General features: G+C 36.7%; 1 protein-coding gene across 1 annotated transcript in view; it reads left to right on the top strand.

Moving 5' to 3' along the window:
* Positions 1-27,742, top strand: part of LOC133619556 (early estrogen-induced gene 1 protein-like) — a 45,043-nt gene that overhangs the window by 3,290 nt on the left and 14,011 nt on the right. Inside the window, exons 3-7 of the mRNA XM_061980651.2 lie at positions 14,462-14,582; positions 20,358-20,387; positions 25,360-25,476; positions 25,546-25,592; positions 25,678-25,829. Coding sequence (XP_061836635.1) covers positions 14,462-14,582; positions 20,358-20,387; positions 25,360-25,476; positions 25,546-25,592; positions 25,678-25,829 — 467 coding nt within the window. The remainder of the gene's footprint in view (positions 1-14,461; positions 14,583-20,357; positions 20,388-25,359; positions 25,477-25,545; positions 25,593-25,677; positions 25,830-27,742) is intronic.

Here is a 27,742-nt window from a genome sequence, read left to right as displayed (position 1 = left end):
CAAAACAAGAGTCTCCGAAAGCCAGCGTAAACAAGCTAGCAAGCTACGGAGTTTGACGCCAATATATTTCTTGTAAAGTGTATAAAAACGAATATGGAAGCTGGACAAATAGGATGCCAAAAACCCACCACTTTCATGTGGTATTAGACAGAAAGGAGGAACTTTTCTTCTCCTCCATTTGAAAACGTGGACGTTATCATCACGACTGTCTGATTACAATCAACGCAAGTCATCAGAATCAGGTAATACACCAACTTATATTCTAGTCTTCATTAAAGAAAGGAATCTATATGTTAAACATGCATGTATATTCATTAAAACACCTTTAACATGTAAACAAAAACAGCAAAATAAATACTTATAAATTATATACTGTATATATCAATGTATATGTATGTATGTATATATATATATATATATATATATATATATATATATATATATATATATATATATATATATATATATATGATATGAGTGTGTATGTTACTCATCAGTTACTCAGTACTTGAGTAGTTTTTTCACAACATACTTTTTACTTTTACTCAAGTAAATATTTGGGTGACTACTCCTTACTTTTACTTGAGTAATAAATCTCTAAAGTAACAGTACTCTTACTTGAGTACAATTTCTGGCTACTCTACCCACCTCTGCAGAGGACCACACAACTCACGTAGTGTTAAAAGCCAGAGAATAAAAGTGGGTCTTAAGACGAGACTTAAAACACTCCACTGTGGGAGCTGTTGGAACATGGAGGGGCAGAGTGTTCCAGCGCTTAGGGCCGACCACAGAGAAGGCCCTGTCTCCCCTGGTTTTAAGTCTGGTCTTGGGCACTACGAGCTGGAGCTGGCTCTCGGACCTCTGAGCGCGCGCAGGATTGTAAATTTGGATGAGGTCCGAGATATACTGAGGTGCCAGTCTATGTAAAGCTTTAAAAACAAACAGCAAGGTTTTAAAATCAATTCTAAGATGAACAGGGAGCCAGTGCAAACTCTAAAGAATTGGGGTTGTATGCTCGCGTTTCCTGGCCCCTGTTAAAAGTCATGCTGCCGCGTTCTGGACTAACTGCAACCGGGAGAGAGCTTTTTGGCTAATGCCAGCATAAAGTGCATTGCGGGCGACTTAAAATACAAGCATGCACGACTTGTTCAAAAAGGTTAAAAGATAAAAAATGGTTTTACCTTTGCTAAAAGACGAAGATGATAAAAACACGATTTTAAAACGCCATTGACTTGTTTGTCAAGTTTAAAATCTATAGTGACGCCAAGGCTGGTGACTTTGGGACGCACATAATTTTGCAATGGTCCCAAGTCAGTGAGGGCCGGACCAACAACTTTACATTATTTACAATCCAGGGGGTGGAATGTGGAGGGGGGGGGGTTAGGTTTTGTTGATATCAGCACTTCAGTCATCAACAATTGCATCATCTGAGAAATGGACATTGAAACAGTGTAGGTCTGACTTAACTAGGGCTGCAACTAACGATTAATTTGATAATCGATTAATCTGTCGATTATTACTTTGATTAATAGTCGAATAAAAGAGACAAACTAAATTTCTATCCTCTCCAGTATTTTATTGAAAAAAAAACCAGCATACTGGCACCATACTTATTTTGATTATTGTTTCTCGGCTGTTTGTACATGTTGCAGTTTATAAATAAAGGTTTATAAAAAAATAAAATAAAACAATTGCATCTGCGCATGCGCATAGCATAAATCCAACGAATCGATGACTAAATTAATCGCCAACTATTTTTTTTATAATCGATCTAATCGATTACTTGTTGCAGCTTCAGACTTAACCTTTTTGTGGTGTTCCGGTCTGTGGGACCCGTTTTCATTTTTTATTAAAAGAAAAAAGATACAATTAATTAATTTTTCAAACTGAGACTCACTGACTTTGGCTCATTTTCTGTGAAGAACATATATCAGAATACATATTTAATGACCACACCCCCCGCCTACACATTTCTATTACATATAAGATGTCCGGGGCTAATAGAAGTTTGGAAATTGATGTTCTGTGTAGCACACACACACACACACACACACACACACACACACACACACACACACACACACACACACAGCAGGCCAAGACAGGGGGAGGACAGAGTGTAGGTACACAGAACATCAGAGTGTCAATTGTGCGAGAAAATGAGAGCAGAGAGTGTTGACAAACAATGTTGCAACCTTGTGTGGGAACCGCAGGTGCAGAAACACAAAAGAAGAATCCCTGTGGGATGCAGAAACTGGCAGAGAAATGTTCCGTGCAACGTTCATATTGTTGTTACTCAGCCAGCGTTTGTGGGTCTGATGGACCCATTGAATTTTGTGGCTTTTAATGCCTCACAATCAAACACTTTTATGTTAAAATACTGAACATATGTTTATTGGGATAAGGTAAACATATGTTCAGTATTTTAACATAAAAGTGTTTGATTGTGAGGCATTAAAAGCCACAAAATGCAATCAAACATGTTTATGTTAAAATACTGAACATATGTTTATTGGGATAAGGTAAACATATGTTCAGTATTTTAACATAAAAGTGTTTGATTGTGAGGCATTAAAAGCCACAAAATGCAACGGGTCCATCAGACCCACAAACGCTGGTAGAGTAACAACAATATGAACATTACACAAGGGTTAAGTGTCTCAGAGGATAAGAAAACACCTGTAAATTACTGGCTTAAAACTGCCAAAGGTATAGATGTGTGTGCCCGCAAGTTAAAGGCACTATCATCACTGTGCCATTCTAATAAAATACAGTATTTTAAACTGGGACAGTCTTCACACATTTGCAGACTTAAAACTGACCTATAAAGTACTGCATGAATTAGCTCCAGATCCTCTGGCAGAGTTCATCAGCCAAAGAAACAGCCATGAGCGTGTCGCTCAAGGCCCTGTCAGAGGTGACTGTTATATTCCTCTGCGCAGGAGCACTTTCAGTAAGTCGGCCTGGTCAGTAAGGAGTGCAAATGTGTGGAACTTCGTACCCGAGCAGGTTTAACTGGCACAACTTACAAAGCCTTCACAAAAAAATAGAAAATGTGGCTTATCAACGCCTACAGCTGCCAGCACTAAAAGATGGGCCTGTTTTGATGCTAAGATAAATGTTATGTTGTGATGTTGTATTTTATTTTTTATCATATCGTATATGTATTGTGTGCTTTTTTCTTTTTCTCTCTCTCTCTTTCTTTTCTTTTTCTTTTAAATTGTAATTTTACTGCCTTTTTTACAACATGGCCGGGGGACTACAGATGAAAACTAGCCTTCTGGCTAATTCTGGCTTTTTTAACCATGTGTAGTCATGTGTTTTATAAAATTGCATTGTCCCCTTTGAAATAAACTAATCTTAATCTTAATCTTAAGGAAAGTACAGGCTGTCTTCTTCTAATGAATTTATTGCAATCTTTGCAAGCTGGGTAACGTTTGCTGTGGTCTGGAACAACATGGTACACAATCGGAAATGCAGCCAATATTACATACAGTGTGTCACGAGACATGCAAATATAAATTAAATACACTGGGGACATAAATAATGGAAATTAAAATGAACTCAAATATACCTACAAACGAGGCATAATAATGCAATATGCATAACACACAGCTAGCCTAAATAGCATGTTAGCATGGATTATTAGCACTCCACGCAAGTCAATAACATCAACAAAGCTCAACCTTTGTGCATTCACACACAGCACAAAACGTTTGGTGCACAAAACATATTAAACAGTGGGCTTTCTAACAATTAGGAAGGTTTGTGTTATGTGTGTCCTCCGACAGAAACATTATTAAAACAACAAATATATTTTTCCCCCATCTTTTTCCATTTTTGAAAAAGCTCCAGGGAGCCACGAGGGCGGTGTTAAAGAGCCGCGGTTGCTGACCCCCAAGTTAAAGCGATCGGGTGTATTCCCACCAACAAGGAATTGAATTAGCTGACGATGTATAATAATACACCTAACAAAGATTTTAGACAAGCAAAACAAATATTAATAATAAATACATATTTTTAATCTACTTTTAAATCCCTTGTTTGGTTTGGTTTAAGTTTATTTCGAACATGTATATCGTTACAAGTGATACATCATATCATTTTTATATTTACATTTCTTTTTGCAATATGTTCGAAAAAGAATAGGAAGCAGCTAAATTTATTTAATCCTATCAATCCAACTCAATCAAACTTTATTTGTAAAGCGTTCCATACATAAAAGAAATGCAACGCAAAGTGCTTTACAAAGTTAAAAACAATACACTAGTGACCCATATCCCCCATTATCACATACGAATGCATGGACAGACACACACACACACACACACACACACACACACACACACACACACACACACACACACACACACACACACACACACACACACACACACACACACATATGCAACTATATGGACAGAGGAGACATGTGAGTAAACACTATCACAGGAGCCATCTGCACCAGGAGGTCATCAGACCATGGCCACCAGGACGCTGATACAAAAGCGCCCCCACAATCACGACCGATAACCCCTGAGGCAGATGGCTCATCTGAGAAAAATAATACAACTTGTTAAATAGTAATCAACCATTAGTAGAGATAAAGAATAAAATACAAGTAAAACCTATGAAGATTAATAAAATATAAATGAATATACAGTAAATAAATAATAAATAAATAGAACTAAATAAAATATTGCATAACTAGTAGGATAAAAAGTAAAACACAAATGACTTCAATAAAATAATTAATATCAGGTAAAAAGCCATATCAAAAAGGTGGGCTCTAAGCCTGTTCTTAAAAACATGAACGTTCTCCTACCCCTTTTCCAATTCATAGCAACTAGCACATGTTTGCTTCCTGTCCTCATTTTGTAACACAATTCACATAAAAATACACCACATCTATTAATAAATAGTTATGTCAGTTCTGATTCACATATGAGATGGATAATATCTCATTTTAATAAAGTTCAAGATGTTTATCAAAAATCTTCTTCCTTGTACTTTGTAAGCACTTGAACAGCCTCCTAAACTGGATCATATTAGTACATCATGTAATCCCACATACTGATATACTAAAGGTTTTAAGTGTAAGTGCATACAAATGTTTTAAATTCTTCTCTTTTGTTAAGAATAATTGTTGTTCGTTCTCAGGTAGCAGGTTGATTGATTTGTGCACAATGTTAGCTGTTTGCAAATGCACCAAATCATTGAATTTCAATATTTTTGACTCAATATATAAGGGATTGTATGTTCTCTATAGCCAACATTATGTATTATTCTAACTGACCTTTAGATTGCAATGGAAACCCTGGCCTCCCCTCCCTCTCCAAAAGTAACGTCACAGCATTTTTTTTCCAGACACAGTTGAAAATAAACTTCATCAAGGTTGAAAAAGATTGAAACAAATGTGTTAAAAAACAGCTGTGATACACAAATGGGTAGATAAGCTCTTCTCTGCTCTGCTTCCTCCTACTCCTTTTTGGACGTTCTGTAATGTAAAACTGGAAATATGTGATGTATCATATTGTAATTGTATACATGTTCAAAATAAACTAACACCATAACCATAACCAGTCACAACATTAGGTACACCTGTCCACTCTCAGATGGATCCAGGGCTGCCTTAGAAAAAAGCTACTTTTAGCTACATTCATGTCACTGCATGTTACACGCCGGTGTTGTTATGCACTTGCCAAGATTAGATGAAAACCATAATTTATCCTGCCTTCTCTTGTGTTTCTTCAAACCAAGTCGTACTATTTCTATTACGTACTGGTCCATCTTGAGTAAACAGTCCTGTGTTAAGACAAATCAACACAGAAGCATTTATTTTATGGACATCAGAGCAGGTGGGAGGGCACTGGAGGGGAATGAATAACACTATTTTATATTATCATACTCACAGCCTGAAGCAGAAGCAGGAGCTCAGTGTTTAATGTCCAAATAAGTATGTCCACCTCACTGTGACGTGACCATTGTTAAAATAAGATTGTGACACACAGCAGTCCGAGGCATCCTTAACTGCATGCAAACCTCACGCCCAAATGCATGAACTTGTGATTTGAGGCTTTGGAATTGTTTCACACTACTATCCTACTTTCTGAAATTGATAAGTGAAAAAAAATGGAAATCATCATAGGTCCTCTAAAACAATATAGTAATACAACAGCATTTGACAATGGAACAATATCAATAAAATAGTACAATTAGAGTAGTCCCTCGTTTATCGCAGCTACTTGGTTCCAGTTAAACAAACCAATGGGGAGATGTGTTATTGCTGAGGCAAAAGTTGAAGATGAAGTGCAATAAAAAGTTGTTCTGTGGGGTACACCCTGGACAAGTGGTCACCTCATCGCAGGGCGCTACATTCAATATTAACTGTTATATGTTCATGCACATAATAAATATTAATAACGTTTTTGGATGTCTTCATTAAATCAATGTATTCTTGGTTGACAAAACGGGATTCAAAGTAATGTTGTGATATTGGCACATCTCACCTTTGCATATATTACTAGACTACCCTTAGGAGATGTTCAGATGAGATGTGTCAATATTAAAATATTATTTTTAATCACTTTGGCAACCATAAGTCGTCGTTTGGGGAAGATTTAAACTTTTTAAAGGGTACTTCAACTCGTAAATCGTACAGTATCATATATGTAACTCTCTTAAGGGTCATAATAATTTATGCACAGATGAGATGTGTCAATATTACGTCGAACTTTTTGGCAACCAAGAATACATTGATTTAATGAATACATCCAAATACTTTATTAATATTTATTATGTTCATGAACATTTAATATTGTATGTAGCTTTTAAACAAGAAAGTGGTTTTAGCACATCAACATCGAATCAATAACAGTCCTTTGCAATCTCATTAATATCATTCTTTAATTTTTCGGACACAATAAAGGCCTGAATAATTTCAAACACATATTGTTACAACAACCACGGATATAAGTGTTTGTCAGATCTTACATGTAGTAATCAGTTGTGGACAGACGAAACCCCAGCAGGGAAGGTTTAGCAGGCGGCAAAAATATTAGATTCAATTTACAGTTGTGCTGTCACGATCGATGACTCGCCTGCTGATGGCATCATAGGAGTAAAAATCAAATGGGTCTTTTTCACTTAATCGCAGTTGTACACATATTAACATGTGGAACATAATTAAGCCGCACATTTTGTTTTTATTTTTAGTGGGGACGACTAACTTCCTCATCTGAAAAGGAAAACTATTTGATTGGCTGTCCTTCAGAACTAACCCCCACTCCTCATTCAATATACACCGTCATAGAGCTGTGATTGGATATCCTCCGAACTTGTCCCACCCATCAACAAGACAAAATGAAATATGATTGGATTTCGGTTCTTTTTTATACTTAACTCAAATGTCAGTTATCGTGTTATTGTCTTAGTCCAGGGGTCGGCAACCCAAAATGTTGAAAGAGCAATATTGGACCAAAAATACAAAAAAAAAAATCCTTCTGGAGATGCAAAAAATGAAAAGCCTCATATAAGTCTTATAATGAAGGCAACACATGATGTAAGTGTTTATATTCGCTATTAACTATCAAAATGACTATGTTTCGCAGGCTGACGCAAATCTTTGTTGATAGAAATGTTGAAATGTAATATTTACTCTACACATTTTTGTAACATTGGAAAACATTAGTAAAACGGAGGCTTCTCAGAGGGTGAGATAACTCCTGGAAATTACTGGCTTAGAATGGCTAAAGGTATAGATGTGTGTGTCCAAGTTCAAGGAAACAGCAGGCTGTCTTCTTCTAATGGATTTATTACAATATTTGCAAGCTGGGTAATGTTTGCTGTGGTCTGGAACAACATGGCACACAAACAACTAACAGAAATGCAGCCAATGTTACATACAGATAGTTTGTTGCGAGACATGCAAATATAAATTAAATACACAGAGGACATAAGTAAAGGAAATTAAATGAGCTTAAATATACCTACAAATGAGGCATAATGATGCAATATGTACGTACAGCTAGCCTAAATAGCATGTTAGCATTGATTAGCTTGCAGTCATGCAATGACCAAATATGCCTGATTAGCACTCCTTACAAGTCAATAACATCAACAAAGCTCACCTTTGTGCATTCACGCACAGCATGAAACATTTGGGGGACAAAATGAGACAAAGAAGGAGTGGCATAAAACACATCTTACTGTGGCAGCGTCGGAGAAAGTTGTACATGTAAAAAACTATGGTGCGTTCAAGGACCGCCGAAATTATTATGACAAAACGGTGCTCGCCAAATCGTCTCATCAGTGAAGCATGTTTAATATAAACAGTGGGATTTCTAACAATTAGGAAGGTTTGTGTCGTGTTTGTTCTCTTACAGAAACAATATTAAAACAAAAATTCTATTTTTTCCACCATTTTTTCCATTTTCATACATTTTTGAAAAAACTCCAGGAAGCCACTAGTGCGGCGCTAAAGAGCCGCATGTGGCTCGAGAGCCGCGGGTTGCCGACCTCCGTCTTTGTCAATGTGCCTTTGTTTTGAATAAATATCATCCTATTTTTATCTGCTCTGATGTAAAAAAAACAAAAACAAAACCCAAATAAAATGTACAGTTTCCAGCTCAGGGCAGCATGGCTGACTCTGTGGGCACACCAGGGCTGGTGATTGTAAATATTGAGTCCCCTTTAAGGTTGGGAATTGATAAAAACGTAATAATACCTCAACCAGATGGCGATACAGCTCACAGGTAAGTTTGTATGAACTGCCATATGTCTGTGCTCACCAGAGAAGCATAGCCCCTTTTCCACCAAAAGTTCAGCAACTCTTGGTACCTGGAACCTTTGATACCTGGAACCTCTGCTTCCTGGATCTATAGGTTCATGTAGAAGTGTGTGGTTTGTGTTTCCACAACATTTCAAAGTTCAGGGTGATTACGTATGGAGGACTGGTTTACTATATTTCTATACTGATACCATGTAAATAAACAGGCAATATTAGGTTACAGTTCTTTTACTAAAAATTAAGTAAATGAAATATAACAAATATAAATAAAAAAGTCAGGGTTTATCCTATAGCGACGACACGAACACATCAGCCTTAGCTTGTTAGCATTAGCATTCAGTCCACTCGGGATGAGGCTAATAACTACACAAATAGAGTGTCACTGACTACTTTTACAACATGTAATAAAGTAAATAATTAATATTTGATGTTATTAACCTTCCTTCCACGTGTGTGCTGCCTCCTTTTTCCAACATTTATCCAATGAAGTCAGAGTAGAAAGGAGGTGAGGTCGTTGCTTCGAGTCCGGCTTCATACTCTTTTGTAAAATGTTTAAAAGAGTCCGTCCACTTCTCGTAGCTTCACGTACCAACATGAAGTTAGTAAAAAAATAATAAACAACAATAAACGGTATAGTTTAAAGACTACAGCTGAGTAAAAACACTCCAAAATAGTTCTATTGATTAGCGTTCCAAAGCACAAAGATGCCCCACAAAAGTTCCTGCATTTCGAAAGCTCCTTTCATTTTACTTTTTCTTCATTGTCAAGTTTAATGTTGTACTAGAAATACACAATAAATAAGTAATACACAAGTTGCTGCGTATATTCTAATGGCGCATGTGGGTTTGAAAAATAAGTTTCAGGAACACCCCAATTGTGTTCAACCAATCAGCCCGCCCCCTGAAAAGGTTCCTGGTAGATTGGAGGAACTACGAATGGTTCTGGAAGAACTAAATGTACCTGGGTAGTTTTTGGTGGAAACACAGGGGGAACTTTATTTACCTGTGGGGTAGTTCCTGAAAAAGTTTCTGCGGTGGAAAAGGGCCTCATGTGGATAGTGGATAGGCCCAACCAGACAAAAACATTGTAAAGAAATAATACTTGTTGAAAATAATTATTTGTTGACCTCCATTTTCTTGTAATCTTTTTAAACAATCTAATACTCAATCTAATTTTTGTATTTAATATTTGTTTACTTACTATGGTGTATTTTGTAATTATTCACTGTTCTGTTACAGAGAATGAAGAAATGGGATAAAATTGCTATAGTATGAAAAGGGGTATAGGATTAAATAAGCTCAGTTTCTTCCTACTTCTTTTCGGACGTGCTGTAATGAAACAACTGGAAACATGTGATGCATTACATTGTATCGTATGCATGTTCGAAATAAACTGAAACTGAACTCAACTGAATACTTCAAAATTAGAGACATTTTTACTTTATGGTTTTGGTAAATAAAAAAAAAAAAGGTATCTATTTTTTTTATGATAAGATTGGTTTGCAGTATGTGTAAATTTGTATTTACATTCCCAAAGATTGATCAAATCTGCTTAGAGAAAAAAAAAGTGTAAACCTTTAAAGTCTTGTCTGAAATACTTTACATTCTCCAGCCATGTTTTTTTTTCCAAGCCTTGAACATGTCTCATCATTGTCTGATCACACTTCCCATTTCAGCAGGTTCCCATTTTGTTTCCAAATTTGTCTTTTAAAGCATTTTAAAAACATGAAGCTTGTGTGAGTAAAACCTGTAGGATCATGCAGATCATCTGAACTCAACGTTGGCATGGAAACGGGGGGAAAAAATCTCACTTCCTATTCATATTTTCACAATTTAAAATTTGAACTTAGTGGTAATTGATGTGGCTTGGCATCGGCTTTTGTTGACCAAATATGCAAATTATACTTGAATCCCCCCTATTTTGTATTAAATGTTGTTTACGGTATTGGATGTAGTAACCAACCAGCAATGTAATGCGTACCCTCACAGCCTCTACCTTGTAGCTGATACCTACCATACAATGGTGGGATTGTGAAATGCTTGGTTGTAAAAAAAAATGTTGCAAAACCTGTTCGACTGTTCCTTGTCTCTCTGTGGGCCACCAGCAGGATACACTGGCTCTCTTTCTTATGAAGTGCAAATAAACTAATGATTTAGCTGGAAATATCAGTTAATGATTGCGGGTTATACTTGATCAGAACCTGATGATCATCTTCATGATCAATGAAATATTATAAAGCCAATGCTACTACTATAGAAAGTAAACGTGATAACATTCTCCAACATGCAGGAACATCTGTTAGGATCTCCAACATTCATTTTTATGGGCAGAAAATTATATTCAACCTTTTCATATATATATATTTTTTAAATTAAAATTCTACCAGGACTAATGCAAGTCTTACAAGACTCTGTTCATACTACAAAACTTCCCAAATCTTTATTTTTGATACACGTACATGAACACATATGTCTTGTGCTTTCAGAATAAACAATCAATGTTTCTACTGTTCAATGTGCAATGATATAATAATATAGCATTTATTGTACAAAACTCAAAACAGTGAGGTTGGCATGTTGTGTAAATCGTGAATAAAAACAGAATACAATGATTTGCAAATCCTTTTCAACCTACATTCAATTGACTAGACTGCAAAAACAAGATACTTAATGTTTGAACTGGAAAACTTTATTTTTTGCAAATATTAGCTCATTTAGAATTTGATGCCTGCAACATGTTTCAAAAAAGCTGGCACAAGTGGCAAAAAAGACTGAGAAAGTTGAGGATTGGTCATCAAACACCTATTTGGAACATCCCACAGGTAAACAGGCTAATTGGGAACAGGTGATTGGGTATTAAAGCAGTTCCATGAAATGCTCAGTCATTCCCAAACAAGGATGGGGCGAGGGTCACCACTTTGTGAACAAATGCATGAGCAAATTGTCGAACAGTTTTAGAACATCATTTCTCAACGAGCTATTGCAAGGAATTTAGGGATTTCACTATATACGGTCCGTAATATCATCAAAAGTTTCAGAGAATCTGGAGAAATCACTGCACGTAGCATTGAATGATGCTCGTGACCTTGGGTCCCTCAGGCAGTACTACATCAAACACCGACATCAGTGTGTAAAGGATATCACCACATGGGCTCAGGAACACTTCAGAAAACCACTGTCAGTAACTACAGTTGGTCGCTATATCTATAAGTGCAAGTTAAACCTCTATTATGCAAAGCGAAAGCCATTTATCAACAACACCCAGAAATGCCGCCGGCTTCGCTGGGTCCTAGCTCATCTAAGGTGGACTGATGCAAAGTGGTCTGACGAGTCCACATTTCAAATTGTTTTTGGAAACTGTGGACGTTGTGTCCTCCGGACCAAAGAGGAAAAGAACCATCCAGATTGTTTATAGGCGCAAAGTTGAAAAGCCAGCATCTGTGACGGTATGGGGGTGTATTAGTGCCCAAGGCATGGGTAACTTATTTGGATATATTTGGATTATATCAGCTTTTATCTAAAATGTCCGATTCAAGCACGCTGATACAAGCAATCCGGCAGCACGTTTACTTGTGTAAAGATAGACAGCCAGTTAACATCTAAATGTCCTCCTATTTCTTGTATTTTAGTCAAGTAATTTACAAAAGGTAAACATGGTAAGATACTAGGATCTAGCAGCTAAAACAGCTAGGCACACAATAGCACACAAGCTAGAGATACTGTATGTAATAAATGTCCTTAATTGAACAATGTTGTAGTCTAAAACTCAACATGTTTCTATATAGACAAGTATCCAATAATTAGAGGTGTACATTACTTACAGATATAAGTCTCCAAGTCAGAACTTTCCCCCTCTTAACTTTATGAACTATTGTGGCCACTCGGTGTTGCCAAAAAACAATTACAACTTCACCAGCCATTTCAACTTAATGAAAGACAGTATAAGTCAGTTCTAGACAGACATTCCACGACATATGTTCATCTTTTTCATACATTGATCTGTTCGAGTAATTTTACTTGTTAGGGCCTTTTCTAATATTCAACGCTACAAAATAAAAAATATGTATATCATTTTGATATTGTATCTGATCAAGATTGCAATTGGCCAATGCCCAAGGCTCCAATATTGGTATCGTATCAGAATTTAAATAGTTGTATCAGGACACCCCAAACATATACCCTCTATGGTTGGGGAAAATTTAAATGCAATACGATCGAGATGTGGCCGATTTTCAATAGATTCACAAACTTATCAAATTTGATTATTTAAAACTTTTTAACAAAGTAGTACAGAATATAGTTCTAATGTGGAACAAAGTAGTGCGGGACATGTCATCTTTGGGAAACTGCAGGAAAAACACCAGAACGAAGAATAGATAAGCATAAAACCCACCAACTAAAGAATAGCACAATAAGACAAGAAGCCACTCTAACCGCTAAGTTATCTTGAATGTAGCGAAATAACAGAAGAATAAGTACTTTAACACAAGTCTAGCTGGAATGCCGTAGCATTAGTGTGTAACCAGCTATTAACATTAAATTATTACGATTTACAAGAGTGTAGCAATAATATATATATACAATACTATATATATATACACACACACACACACACACACACACACACACACACACACACACACACACACACACACACACACACACACACACACACACACACATACATGAATACATATGTATTAATGTATGTTTGTATGTATGTGTATATATATATATATAATATGTGTGTATATATACGTATAATGTGTGTATATGTAATGTATGCATATATTTATAATGTATGTATATATGTATGTATATATGTATGTATATGTGTATATATACATATGTGTATATATGTGTGTATACATATATACTGTATATATATATATATATATATGTATATATATATATATATATATATATATATATATACTTATTGCACCTTATAGCTCTTTTATCCTGCAGTACAACGAGCTAATGCAATGAAATTTTGTTCTTATCTGTACTGTAAAGTTAAAATTTGAATGACAATAAAAGTAAGTCCAAGTCTAATATCTACATATATATATATATATATATATATATATATATATATATATATATATATATATATATATATATATATATATATATATATATATATATATATATATGTGTATATATATATATATATATATATATGTATATATATATATATATTATACATTCACACACTAGGGCCAATTTAGTGTTATCAATCAACCTATCCCAAGGTGCATGTCTTTAGGGGACAAGCGGTAGAAAATGTATGTATGTATGTGTATATATATATATATATGTATGTATATATATATATATATATATATATATATACACACACACACACACACACAGTGTGTGTATATATACTCTCTGACAGGGTAAAGATTTTGTTAACTTCAACAAAAATCTTTACAACAGTGAATCCAAAACATTAGATGCAATATTAGTACATATTTATGCAATATGTATGAGTTTTTTTTTTCCTCCTACGTACATTTCTTACATGTAAATGAGATGTATAATCCACAGCTGAGCTTTCATGTCAAAAACAATTTGAGATGTTTATGTTAATTATTTGTCAAGCATGTGTCCTTCTGCAGCCAATTTCTAATTAGTGTGTGTACCTGTGCGTGTGTGTGTGTGTTTATAGGGAGGAAGTGCAGCACTACTGTGTCAGATGGGGGAAGAAGTTCTCCTTTGTGTGTAAATTGAGTGCTAATTCAGTCACTGGAGTGTTGGACCCCTGCATCTGTAGGGTCTCTGTCCGCAAGGTAAACTACAAATTCCCATGAGACTTCCCTTGTGTACTAAGCTATAAATGCAGATACAGATATGGAGGTTCCAGAACTGACGATGACTTCATTATACAGTATATATTTATATTAGAGCTGTCAACGTTAAAACGATAAAAACACAATAATTATAATGTCTTTTAACGGGGCACATTTTTTTGACACACACGTGCACGCGTCCTGTCTGACCCCTGGTCTAGTCCGTAGCATCGGAAAATGTAGCCGTGTTCAGTAACTGTTGAGCCACAAACGGAAAAAATAGCGAGCAGAAATGGACAAAGAGAAGGGTATATTATGGATTACCAAATATCTTTGACAATCAAACCATGACCGTAACAATCCACAATTTTGTGTTATTAATGCACGAAACTGGTATGTAAACACAGATGTGTATCTCCTCTCCTCTGAATACAAGTGTTCCTACAGCAGGCATTTAAATTATGTCAGGGATACACCAATGTAATGCAGGTAATTTTGTTTTTAATTGTCTTTAAAAGCGGGTTTATGTACATTGTGTTGAGTTGTTAAAAAAAGCATAATGTTTAATTAACATGTCATTAAAGCAAAAATATTGTCCAGTGATAGTTTTAAAAATGTGAAAATTATGTGTCCATGGTACATTTATCGTATTTTTCGGAGTATAAGTCGCTCTGGAGTATAAGTCGCACCGGCCGAAAATGCATAATAAAGAAGGAAAAAAACATATATAAGTCGCACTGGAGTATAAGGCGCATTTTTGGGCGAAATTTGTTTGATAAAACCCAACACCAAGAATAGACATTTGAAAGGCAATTTAAAATAAATAAAGAACAGTGAACAACAGGCTGAATAAGTGTACGTTATATGACGCATAAATAACCAACTGAGAACGTGCCTGGTATGTTAACGTAACATATTATGGTAAGAGTCATTCAAATAACTATAACATATAGAACATGCTATACGTTTACCAAACAATCTTTCACTCCTAATCGCTAAATCCGATGAAATCTTATACTTCTTGTCTCTTACGTGAATGAGCTTAATAATATTATTTTATATTTTACGGTAATGTGTTAATAATTTCACACATAAGTCGCTCCTGAGTATAAGTCGCACCCCGGGCCAAACTATGAAAAAAACTGCGACTTCTAGTCCGAAAAATACGGTATTAATAATGCCAAGTTTTATTTATCTGCGATTAATCGTGATTAATTTTGAGTTAACTTTGAGCAAAATATGATCATTGTGATTAAATATTTTAATTGTTGGACAGCTGTCATACATATACATATATATATATATATATATATATATATATATATATATATATATATATATATATATATATATATATACATATATATATATATGTATATATATATATATATGTATATGTGTGTGTATATATATGTATATGTGTGTTTATATATGTGTATATATGCATATGTGTGTATATATGCATATATGTATGTATATGTAAATGTGTGTTTATATATGTGTATATATGCATATATGTGTATATATTCATATATGTGTATATATGCATACATGTATGTATATATATGCATGTATATGTATGTATGTATATATATATATTTATATATATATGTACACATGTATATATGTACACATGTATATTTGTATGTATATGGTGGTGTTTATATATATATATATATATGTATGTATGTATGTATATATATATGTGTGTGTGTGTATATATTGTACTGTGTGTATATGTATATGGATGTATGTATGTATGTAAAAATGTGTATATATTATACTGTGTACATGTGTATCTGTATGTATGTATGTGTGTATCTATATATATATATATATATTTATATATATATATATATATGTATATATATATATATATATATATATGTATGCTGTGTGTATATGTATGTATGTATATATGTATGTACATGTATATAGATATATACTGTGTGTATATGTATGTATGTATGTATGTATATATATGTATATATATATGTACATGTATATAGATATATATGTATGTACATGTATATAGATATATATGTATATGTGTATATGTGTGTATGTACATATATATTTATATATGTATGGATATATATATGTATATATACTATATATGTATATGTGTATATGTGTGTATGTACATATATATTTATATATGTATGGATATATAAGTATATATACTATCCCATCCATCCATTTTCTACCGCTTATTCCCTTTTTGGGGTCGCGGGGGGCGCTGGAGCCTATCTCAGCTACAATCGGGCGGAAGGCGGGGTACACCCTGGACAAGTCGCCACCTCATCGCAGGTATATATATATATATATATATATATATATATATATATATATATATATATATATATGTGTGTATTAGAGATGCGCGGTTTGCGGACACAACCGCGGAGTCCGCGGATTATCCGCGGTTCGGGCGGTTGAAATAAAAAAAAAAAAAAAAGATTTTATCCGCGGGTCGGGCGGGCGGTTGAAATAAAAAAAAAATTAGATTTTAAATAGATTCAGGCGGGTGGCAGTTAAACCAATTCGGAAGTATATATACATAGTTAAATGATGTTACCCGCATACGAAAATCGAGCAGGCACCTGCAGCATATGCCACAACAGAAGAAGAATAAAAAAAAGAGATGGACACTTTTACGGAGCGGAGAAGGGACGCCTCGCCGGGGTCCGGGACCGAGGCCCCTTCCCCCGAGAGGGCCCCACCGGGAGCCGTAGCTGAGGTGAACCGCGAGAAGGGCCAGACGCAAGTCCAGGGTCACCACCGCGCCCACCGCACGACACCCCGCCTCGTCCGCCTTCGCCGCGGCCGGCGTCACGCGCAGCAGGTAAGCAGCTTACCTGCCCGCCACCCCCGTGGCCGGGGGCTCGTAACAGGGGTCACTCCGCGCGCTCCGCCCGCGCAGCTTACCTGCCCGCCACCCCCGTTGCCGGGGGCGCGTAACAGGGACGCACTGGCTGAGGCTCGCCTCCTACACCCCCGCCGTAGAATGCACGGCAACCCCTGACGAGAATGTTATATCAACTAAAGCCCTCACTTCAACTTTCCACGTGCAAGATTGAATGTATTTAAAAAAGTGTAACCGAGGGTTTATAAATGTCGCCTATACTGTATGAAACTACAAAATAACAAACACGGAGGCTCCAGTTTACACGAGGACCACTTTATTTACCTTCTTTCAAAAACCTCCGCAACGTGTCATCACTTCCGCTCTTAGCGCCTTCAAAATAAGAGCTCAAGGCATATACTGTATAACAGCGCATAACAGGAACTTAACATCACAAAGAGGAAAGCCCATAAAAATAGGTTACAAAAGTTATTTAATAAGAAGCCAAAAAGTGCGAAAACAATAATGTTCGTGTTGGAGGAGTTGTGAATTAGGTACACCTGCAGTCTGCAGGTGTACCTAATGTTGTGTCCCTGCAGTCATTCACAACTCCTCCAACACGAACATTATTGTTTTTGCACTTTTTGGCTTCTTATGAAATAACTTTTTTAAATAGATTCAATCTTGCACGTGGAAAGTTTAAGTGTGGGCTTTAGTTGATACAACACTCCCGTCAGGGATTGCCGTGCATTCTACGGCGGGGGTGCAGGAGGCGAGCCTCAGCCAGTGCGTCTTTTGCAGCCGTTTTATGATCGCTCAGCACAAGAAATACTTTACACACATACAGTACAGTTGTTAACAAAATACACTGTACATTATATACCTCAGCTAACTAAACTATGGAAATGTATGATATAATTCATATAGCAATACAGTCTCACTGCACAGCAGGCCAGCAGTTAGCCGAGTCCGCAATCCATGTTGAGGCACAACGCAGTGACGTGCCTCAACTGGCTGCTGTTCACCGCACCGTCTCTTCTCAGTATTTGAACGGCAAATGTGAAAATTCAGCGATTTTAAATAAAAATAATCTAAAACGGGTGAAGTTAAATGGAAAATAACTTTATAGTATAATCACTGGATACATATAACAATTTAATTAAAAAAAATTCTTTTTACATTTTTTTCTTTCCATGATGCGGGGCCTCACCTGCCTCTAGTGACTGCACGTCACTGATATATATATATATACCGTATATTACCAAATAGTAGCCCGGGCGTTTATTTCACAAAATAGGGTCAGACCCCGGGCGGCTATTAGGACATGGGCGGTTATTTGCACAAGGCTTTTATTTATTTTTGCACCAGCCTGCACCAGGCCATTATTTGGTTTCAATGGTTACTGTCCAGTAGTTTTTTTTCGTACAAAAAACTTTAAATGTAAAAGCTATTGTAAACATACAAACAAAAAAACAGGAGATCAACATGAGGTAGGCTATCAAAAGACAAGACATCAACAAGGCCTCAACATGGCAGTAGTGCAACAATTGTCAAATAGAATACCAATACTAAAAATCAATAAACTTTTTAAATAAAGCAGCCTACCGGGAAAAATAAAATTATGGTACCAAGTACTCAAGTATAAAACCCACCATCAAAACAGAACAATAATACTGTCACTTAAATAAAATAAAGGCTACAGTACTCCAAGTTTTAAATAAAGCAGCATACGTGATGTATCCACTGACACAAATTAACATCAAGCTCGTCGCTCACTTTCTTCCTACCTCCACCAGATAAGCGAGCCCGTTTTCCATCGATTGCTGACTGAGATAGTAGTTCTCCCTTTTTTTGTTTCCATTCTCGTACACGTTTTGGGTCAACTTTAAACTGCCTGGCCGCTGCCAAACAAGAATTCTGCTCCGCATACTTCACAACCGCTAGCTTGAACTTTAGGTCAAACTTTCTGTTCTTCTTCCCCCTCAAAGTATTCCCGTCCATCAGTTGTGGTGTACCGGTATCCTGTTCATTCAACTCACTGCTACTGTTGCTTGCCACGCTGAAACTTTTCCTCGTGAGTTTGTTGTTGTCGTTGAGTGTGTGTTACGCTATATGCGGTGACCCATTGCAATATGTTGATTACCCAGAATCCCCACGTAACGTCTGCTGTTACCGTACCGGTAATTACCAGAATTACTGCACCTTTGCTTTTCGTTTTAGCTTATATATTGGGCTTAATGAAATCAATATGATTTTAATCTAAATTATGCAAATAACAGCCCATGGGCGGCTATTTGGACATGGGCGGTTATTAGGAAGAGGCGGTTAATTCACAAAATGGGGTCAGACCCCGGGCGGCTATTAGGACATGGGCGGTTATTTGCACAAGGGCGTTTATTTGGTAATATACGGTATATATATATATATATATATATATATACAGTATACATATATATATATATATATATATATATATATATACAGTATATATATATATATATATATATATATATATATATATATATATATACAGTATATATATATATATATATATATATATATATATATATATATACGTTTATTAGGGTTGTCAAAAATAAGTTGACTCATGTAGTCAATCAAAAAAAAAAAGTGCATTAATCATGCATATACACATTTTAATCACACAATTTATTTTGATCGCACATATTGCAAATGTAAATCCAAAAGTCACCTAGACAGGACTTAAGATAAAACTGTTATCAAGTTTAAAAAAATACTGCTGTATTACATTCTTTCTATAAAATTGCATTTGTGTCCAATATTCGGCTCTTTTTTTAAGTTGATTTAAATTATGCAAGCTGGTAATAACCTGTGATTAATCATGATTAATCAAAATTTTAAAGTGTGATGAATTACTATTCCATAATTTACTGTTTTATTCTTTACAGGAGCTCAAAGGAGGAAAAACCTTCACAAAGGTAATATAGTTTCCTGGTATAGTTAAGCTTCATAAAATTTCAGTGCCTTTTTATTCTCTCATTTTGATATGATATGATTACAATGTCTGTGATGGTAAAAGGCAAGGTTAAATAGCAGCCATTCAACACATTTATTATAGAGGCATGTGAGACACCACAGTCAACAATCAATACCAATATGATGTAACCAATGTATTTTACAACTGACAACCAGAAATGTTCTATATCAAAGTAATGTGTTTAACTTTATGGTTACACTGCTCAATTGCTCAAAAAAACAGGTTAAAATGTTGAGACTGCTTTCTCATGTTCATTGATTGATACAAATATTGATGTTATCCACATGGAGAGAATAATACAAAATCCAAAGGATAACAAAAAGATCAAAGGAGTCATATCATGAAATTTTATGTACAGTCGTGGTCAAAAGTTTACATACACTTGTGAAGGACATAATGTCATTGCTGTCTTGACTTTCTAATAATTTCTACAACTCTTTTTTTGTGATTAGAGTGATTGGAGCACATACTTGTTCGTCACAAAAAACATTCATGAAGTTTGGTTCTTTCATGAATTTATTATGGGTCTACTGAAAATGTGAACAAATCTGCTGGGTCAAAAGTATACATACAGCAACATACATTATCAATTTTGGTGATGTAGAAAAGTTACAATCAAATTAAATTAGCTTCATGGCATGGCCTCTTAACTTCATGTGAGTGATTAGGATTGACGACACCTGTTGACTTCTCTGAGCGCGCATTTAAATAGGGCTCATGTGATGCAGTCATTAAACCCGGTTACAAATGCGACAATGGGAAAGTCAAAGGAACTCAGCACAGATATGAAAAAACGATTCATTGTTTTGATCAAGTCAGGAAAGTCACTTGGAGCCATTTCAAAGCAGCTTAAGGGCCCAAGAGCAACTGTGCAGACAATTTTTCATAAGTATAAAGGGCATGGCACAGTTTTGTCACTGCCACGATCAGGAAAAAAATTGAGAGAAAATTGGTCAGGATGATCAAGAGTCAACCGAGAACCACCATTGCAGGTCTGCAATGGAAAACACAGGTGTCAGTGTCCGCAGTCAAGCGTGTTTTGCATCGCCATGGACTGAGAGGCCACCATGCAAGAAGGAAGCCCTTGCTCCAGAAGCGACACCTTAAGGCTCGTCTAAAGTTTGCTGCTGATCACATGGACAAGAATAAACCCCATTGAGAACATGTGGACATTGCTGAAGAAACAAGTCCATGTCAAAAAAACAACAAATTTAGCTGAACTGCACCAATTTTGTCAAGAGTAGTGGTCAAAAATTCAACCAAAAGCTTGCCAGAAGCGTTTGGATGGCTACCAAAAGCGCCTTATTGCAGTGAAACTTGCCAAGGGACATGTAACCAAATATTAACATTGCTGTATGTATACTTTTGACCCAGCAGATTTTGACCCAGCCATGACATTATGTTCTTCACAAGTGTATGTAAACTTTTGACCACGACTGTACATTTAAAGCACACCATTGTGGTCTACATAACATGTAATGGTGGTGCTTTAGTGGTGCTTTGGTCAAAATTGTGCATACATTTTGCTTTACTGACCCATCTTTAAGCCGCTTTCTAACTGTTTCTGATTATGAGTCGTTTTGAGAGGCGGGTCTTGTTAGATCAGTGGTTCTTAACCTAGGTTCGATCGAACCCTAGGGGTTCGGTGAGTCGGTATCAGGGGTTCGGCGGAGGTCAAAACACACCTGACTCATCGTGTAAATAAAAACTTCTCCTTATCGGCGTATTACGGATACGGCAACAGCTGACTGATTTGCAGGTGTGTAATTTGTTGTGATTTTATGCACTGTGTAGGTTTTGTTGTTCGAACAAGGTGATGTTCATGCACGGTTCATTTTGTGCACCAGTAAAAAAACATGGTAACACTTTAGTATGGGGAACATATTCACCATTAATTAGTTGCTTATTAACATGCAAATTAGTAACATATTGGCTCTTAACTAGTCATTATTAAGTACTTATTAATGCCTTATTCGGCATGACCTTATTATAACCCTAACCCTCTAACCCTGGCCCTAACCCTCTAACCGTAACCAGAACCCTAACCCTAACCAAATAACTCTAAATTAAGTCTTTGTTACATAGAATATGTTCCCCTAGTGTCCAAAAAACTCTAAATTAAGTCTGTGTTACTTAGAATATGTTCCCCATACTAAAGTGTTACCAAAAACCTAATACCTGTGTCTTGAATTTGGAAAAAAGGAGGGTTCGGTGAATGCGCATATGAAACTGATGGGGTTTGGTACCTCCAACAAGGTTAAGAACACTGTGTTAGATGCAAATTAACCTTTCGATGCCTCATTTCCTCCAGCTGACCGTGACTGCATCTCTGCCCGTCAGCTATGTTTGTACTATATGCTACTTTCAATTACAATGAGCGGAAAATATTAGCATCCAATCGTACATTTATGAGCCAGGTTCTGGCCCGCAGCAAGAGTAAAGCCTATGTTAAAGACCCTACCTGCATTCTTTTATTGAACAGTCAGAGGTCGGGTCTTCTGAAAGATTGAGCAAGATTTATTTTTAAAAAAAAGGTCACAGGTAAATGTTACTGCGTTGGTCTCACTCCAGCAAAAGTCTTTCGATCACGTACATAAACAGGGGCTTCCACAAGCAAGGCTCTGCAAGAGTGAGCTCTACTTCGACTGCTTCTTCGCCCTGTCAACCATGTTGTAGTTTTTTGCGCTTTCATATGTCTACTGACAGATATACTGTATTTTTCGGACCATAGAGCTCACTGGTATATAAGCCGGACCTACAAAACTTTTGAATAAAATACTATTTTTCCATATATTAGCCGCACTGGGCTATAAGCCGCAGATATATACGTTATGAAATTAGTTATTTACACAGAGATTTTGTAGATGTTTATTTACACACCTTAATTGTTTTCAAACAGTGTCTGTAACCCGGCAGTAAAACGGATGATCAAACAAAACAGAAGTCATTGTCATGGACCCACTAGCTGCGGAGGCTAGCTCTCCATTTTGCTAAACCGATTCAATAAGTCCACGGTGACGTTTTGGTGAATTTAGGAAACTGAAACCATACAAAAAGAATGCCATATTAGCTAAAACTAACAACACTGACTTCATTACATTACGATAGTGCATACAAATATGCATTAACACTCCAACAGACATCACACATTGGACGGTTTAGTAGGTAATATTTGTTAGTTATTTTGTAAAACTTACAAAAATTGCTTGGAGTGATACATGAAAAATACATATGAGTAAGAACGCTATGGACGACTAGAAGACGGAACGCCACTTGTACTTCCAGCTGAAAGCTCTAAACCAGTGGTTCTTAACCTTGTTGGAGGTACCGAACCCCACCAGTTTCATATGCGCATTCACCGAACCCTTCTTTAGTGAAAAATAAAATGTTTTTTTAATTTCAAATTCAAGACAAAGTTATCAGTTTTTAGTAACACTTTAGTATGGGGAACATATTCTAAGTAATAAAGACTTAATTTATAATTATTTGGACACTACGGGAGGGGTCAGCGTTAGAGGGTTAGGGTTATAATAAGGCCATGCCAAATAAGGCATTAATAAGTACTTAATAATGACTAGTTAAGAGCCAATATGTTACTAATTTGCATGTTAATAAGCAACTAATTAATGGTGAATATGTTCCCCATACTAAAGTGTTACCATGTTTTTTTACTGGTGCATAAAATGAACCGTGCATGAACATCACCTTGTTCAAAGAACAAAACCAACACAGTGCATAAACTCACAACAAATTACACACCTGCAAACCAGTCAGCTGTTGCTGTATCCGTAATACGCCGATAGGGAGAAGTTTGTATTTACACGATGAGTCGGGTGTGTTTTGACCTCCGCCGAACCCCTGAGGCCGACTCCCCGAACCCTTAGGGTTCGATCGAACACAGGTTAAGAACCACTGCTCTAAACAAAGGGCAGTAAGCGAACTTGTCCAAAAGATGGCGAATGCTACAAACAATAAGACCTTTTTAAAACCTATTTGAATTATGGCCATCAACGAAGAAAAATCCATAAATTAGCCGCACCGTTTTATAAGCTGCGGGGTGCAAAGTGTAGGAATAAAGTAGCGGCTTATAGTCCAGAATTTACGGTAAGTTAGAACTATATGATACCTTGTATGAGCTTATAATACGAGACAGTCTGCCCCACTACAAGGCGATAGAGAAAAAGAAAGAACTTAAAATTGTAGTCTTACAACATTGGACTTCACTGGCGGACTCGCGTCAAGTTTTTTGGGTACAACTTTACCATATATGGAGATATCCACTGACACCACCAATTACAAAAACATCACAAGTCGGTGAAATTCCTAACAACACGTTTGAAGGAAGTATGAATAAAGGCATGGTTTGATTACTGTATGCAGATCCCAAATGAACAAAAAAGGTAACAATTGGTAAGAAAAGTTGGTTTTGCACAATAGGCCCCCTTAAGCAGGCACTTCTTTAAATAGGGCTGGAGGTTTGTGTTGTAAAATTGTGTTGCTTAATAATAACAAAGCATTGGACATATTCTTGTTTGGACTACAATCACATTACGAAAAATAAAAATGGGAGACTCGCACAGGTGTCTTCCGGTTTACGTCACAAATACAATTGTATCATATTCCAAACTTCTCGTTTTGAAGAAAGCCCAATTGTTATATAAAAATCTCTGCCACGCCTCCATGGTTTGACATCAAATTTCTAGATTAAAAATAATACATTAAAAAATGGTGACTTTTGGGGATGCCAAACAGGTACTAGAAGTGTGTTTTGCATATGACCCCTTTTTGAGAAGAAAAACAGCCTCCTGTTTCAGATGAGAACAAATGAAGATACAATAGTCTTAACTTTAATATGTTCATCGTTCCACCTTGAATGGTCTGTTTATTCCTCATGTTTGCTGTACTGCGCCCAGCTGGGTTTTGCTGATCTCAACATTGCAGAATTTGCGGGTTCAGGCTCTACAGTTCGCTGCTGCATCCTGGAGGGTTACGACACCAAACACACCCGTCAGGACAACTCAATTCTCAAGGTGGGGCAGATACAAACATTTAAGACTGATTTACACGTTCACTTTGTCATGCATGTCATCTTTTCATAGGTGACAATTGGGATGTTGCTTCTGTCCGGCGATCCATGCTTTAAAATGTATGCTTCTCTTTCTTTCTACACAAACCCACAGTAAATATTGACATTATTGATAGTTTAATGGTTTTATCAACATGCCTTCCAGTACAACTAAATCCGTCTCTATCGGCGATGTGGACCCCACCCTTCAGCTGGACCGTAAGGGTGATAGCACTGATGTCAAAATGCAACCACTACAAACTATTATGGAGAAACCCTGCGCCCTTTATCCTCGACAGACATCAGTTCATAGCTCAGGTGAGTGTATTAGGGCTGCATTTAACGATTATTTTGATGGTCGACTTTCCATTGACTATCTTAACGATTACTCGACTAATCGGATTATGTAGCGTATACCTATTTTTTGGCTCTAATTTAGCCATTGGATTTTAAGTGCGGCTTTAGCTATTTTAACATTGAAGACATTAACGATTGGTTTCATTCAAAAATATTGAATTATAATGTAACGATGCTGCTCATTAGGCTGTTATAAAAAATGTGTCACGGTGGACATTATACAAAATTAACACAGTAGTGGGTTTTTTGTATGTGTAGCCTAGTTTTTAATGTTGTACTTTTAAACTTGCACAGAAATATCAACTTTATAGCCAACATGCTGATCCGGGTGTCAGGAATTGTTGGTGATGAAACCCAAGATGCACAGATGGCAGGCTTGATGCAGGAAAACATGATTTTATTGCCAAAAATTAAGGAAAAACACGAACCAAGAGACAGGATATCAGGAAAGCAGGGAACAGGCAACAGGATACAGGATTCAAGGAAAACTGGAGACAACAAACAGCTAGCAATCCTCAAGCACTGACTGGAGGGCGAGGCAGGTATAAATAGTAGCCCGATTGGCAATTGCCTCCAGGTGTGCCAGGCTGCCAATTAGGGACAGGTGAGGGACACGAGCGCTCAGGGAGACGTGCAGGAAATGGAAACAAAGTAAGAGCGCTGACAGGAAATAAAACACAAACACATAGGAAAAACCTGAACATAACCAAACTGTCAGTGACACTGACATCTGAAATATGAGGTATCGGACCGCCTGATTTTGGTTTCATAGCCAGCAGTAAGTCGGACCGGTTTCCACCAAGGTTTGCACTTTGCCAGGGCTGCCCTTTGTCACCGATTCTGTTCAAAACATTTTTACGGACAGAATTTCTTGGCGCAGTCAATGGGTCCGGTTTAGTGGCTGTAGGACCTGCTTTTTGCTTATAATGTGGTCCTTCTGAGTAATCTGACTTTGATCCTTAGCTCTCACAGGATAAGTTTGCGACTGGGATGAGAATCAGCATCTCCATGTATGGACATGGAGATGCTGATTCTCATTCTTGATCGGAAAAGGTGTCGTAGGTGAAGGAGTTCAATTACCTTGGGGTCTTGATGGCTGATAGTATAGACCGGCAACTTGGTGCGGCGTCTGCGATGATGGAGAGTCTGCATCAGTCTGGTGATGACGAGAGAGCTGAACCAGAAGGCGAAGCTCTCAATTTACCCATCCATCTACAAACCCCGTTTCCATATGAGTTGGGAAATTGTGTTATATGTAAATATAAACGAAATACAATGATTTGCAAATCCTTTTCAACCCATATTCAATTGAATGCACTACAAAGACAACATATTTGATGTTCAAACTCATAAACTTTATTTTTTTTTTGCAAATAATAATTAACTTAGAATTTCATGGCTGCAACACGTGCCAAATTAGTTGGGAAAGGGCATGTTCACCACTGCGTTACATGGTCTTTCCTTTTAACAACACTCAGTAAACGTTTGGGAACTGAGGAGACACATTTTTGAAGCTTCTCAGGTGGAATTATTTCCCATTCTTGCTTGATGTACAGCTTAAGTTGTTCAAAAGTCCGGGGTCTCCGTTGTGGTATTTTAGGCTTCATAATGCGCCACACATTTTCAATGGGAGACAGGTCTGGACTACAGGCAGGCCAGTCTAGTACCTGCACTCTTTTACTATGATGCCACGTTGATGTAACATGTGGCTTGGCATTGTCTTGCTGAAATAAGCAGGGGCGTCCATGGTAACGTTGCTTGGATGGCAACATATGTTGCTTCAAAACCTGTATGTACCTTTCAGCATTAATGGCGCCTTCACAGATGTGTAAGTTACCCATGTCTTGGGCACTAATGCACCCCCATACCACAGA

Source organism: Nerophis lumbriciformis, linkage group LG20 (assembly GCF_033978685.3).
Source record: "Nerophis lumbriciformis linkage group LG20, RoL_Nlum_v2.1, whole genome shotgun sequence".
NCBI classification, from domain to species: Eukaryota; Metazoa; Chordata; class Actinopteri; order Syngnathiformes; family Syngnathidae; genus Nerophis; species Nerophis lumbriciformis.
Note: the sequence above shows the minus strand (reverse complement) of the source record. Positions and strands in the feature narration are given on the sequence as shown.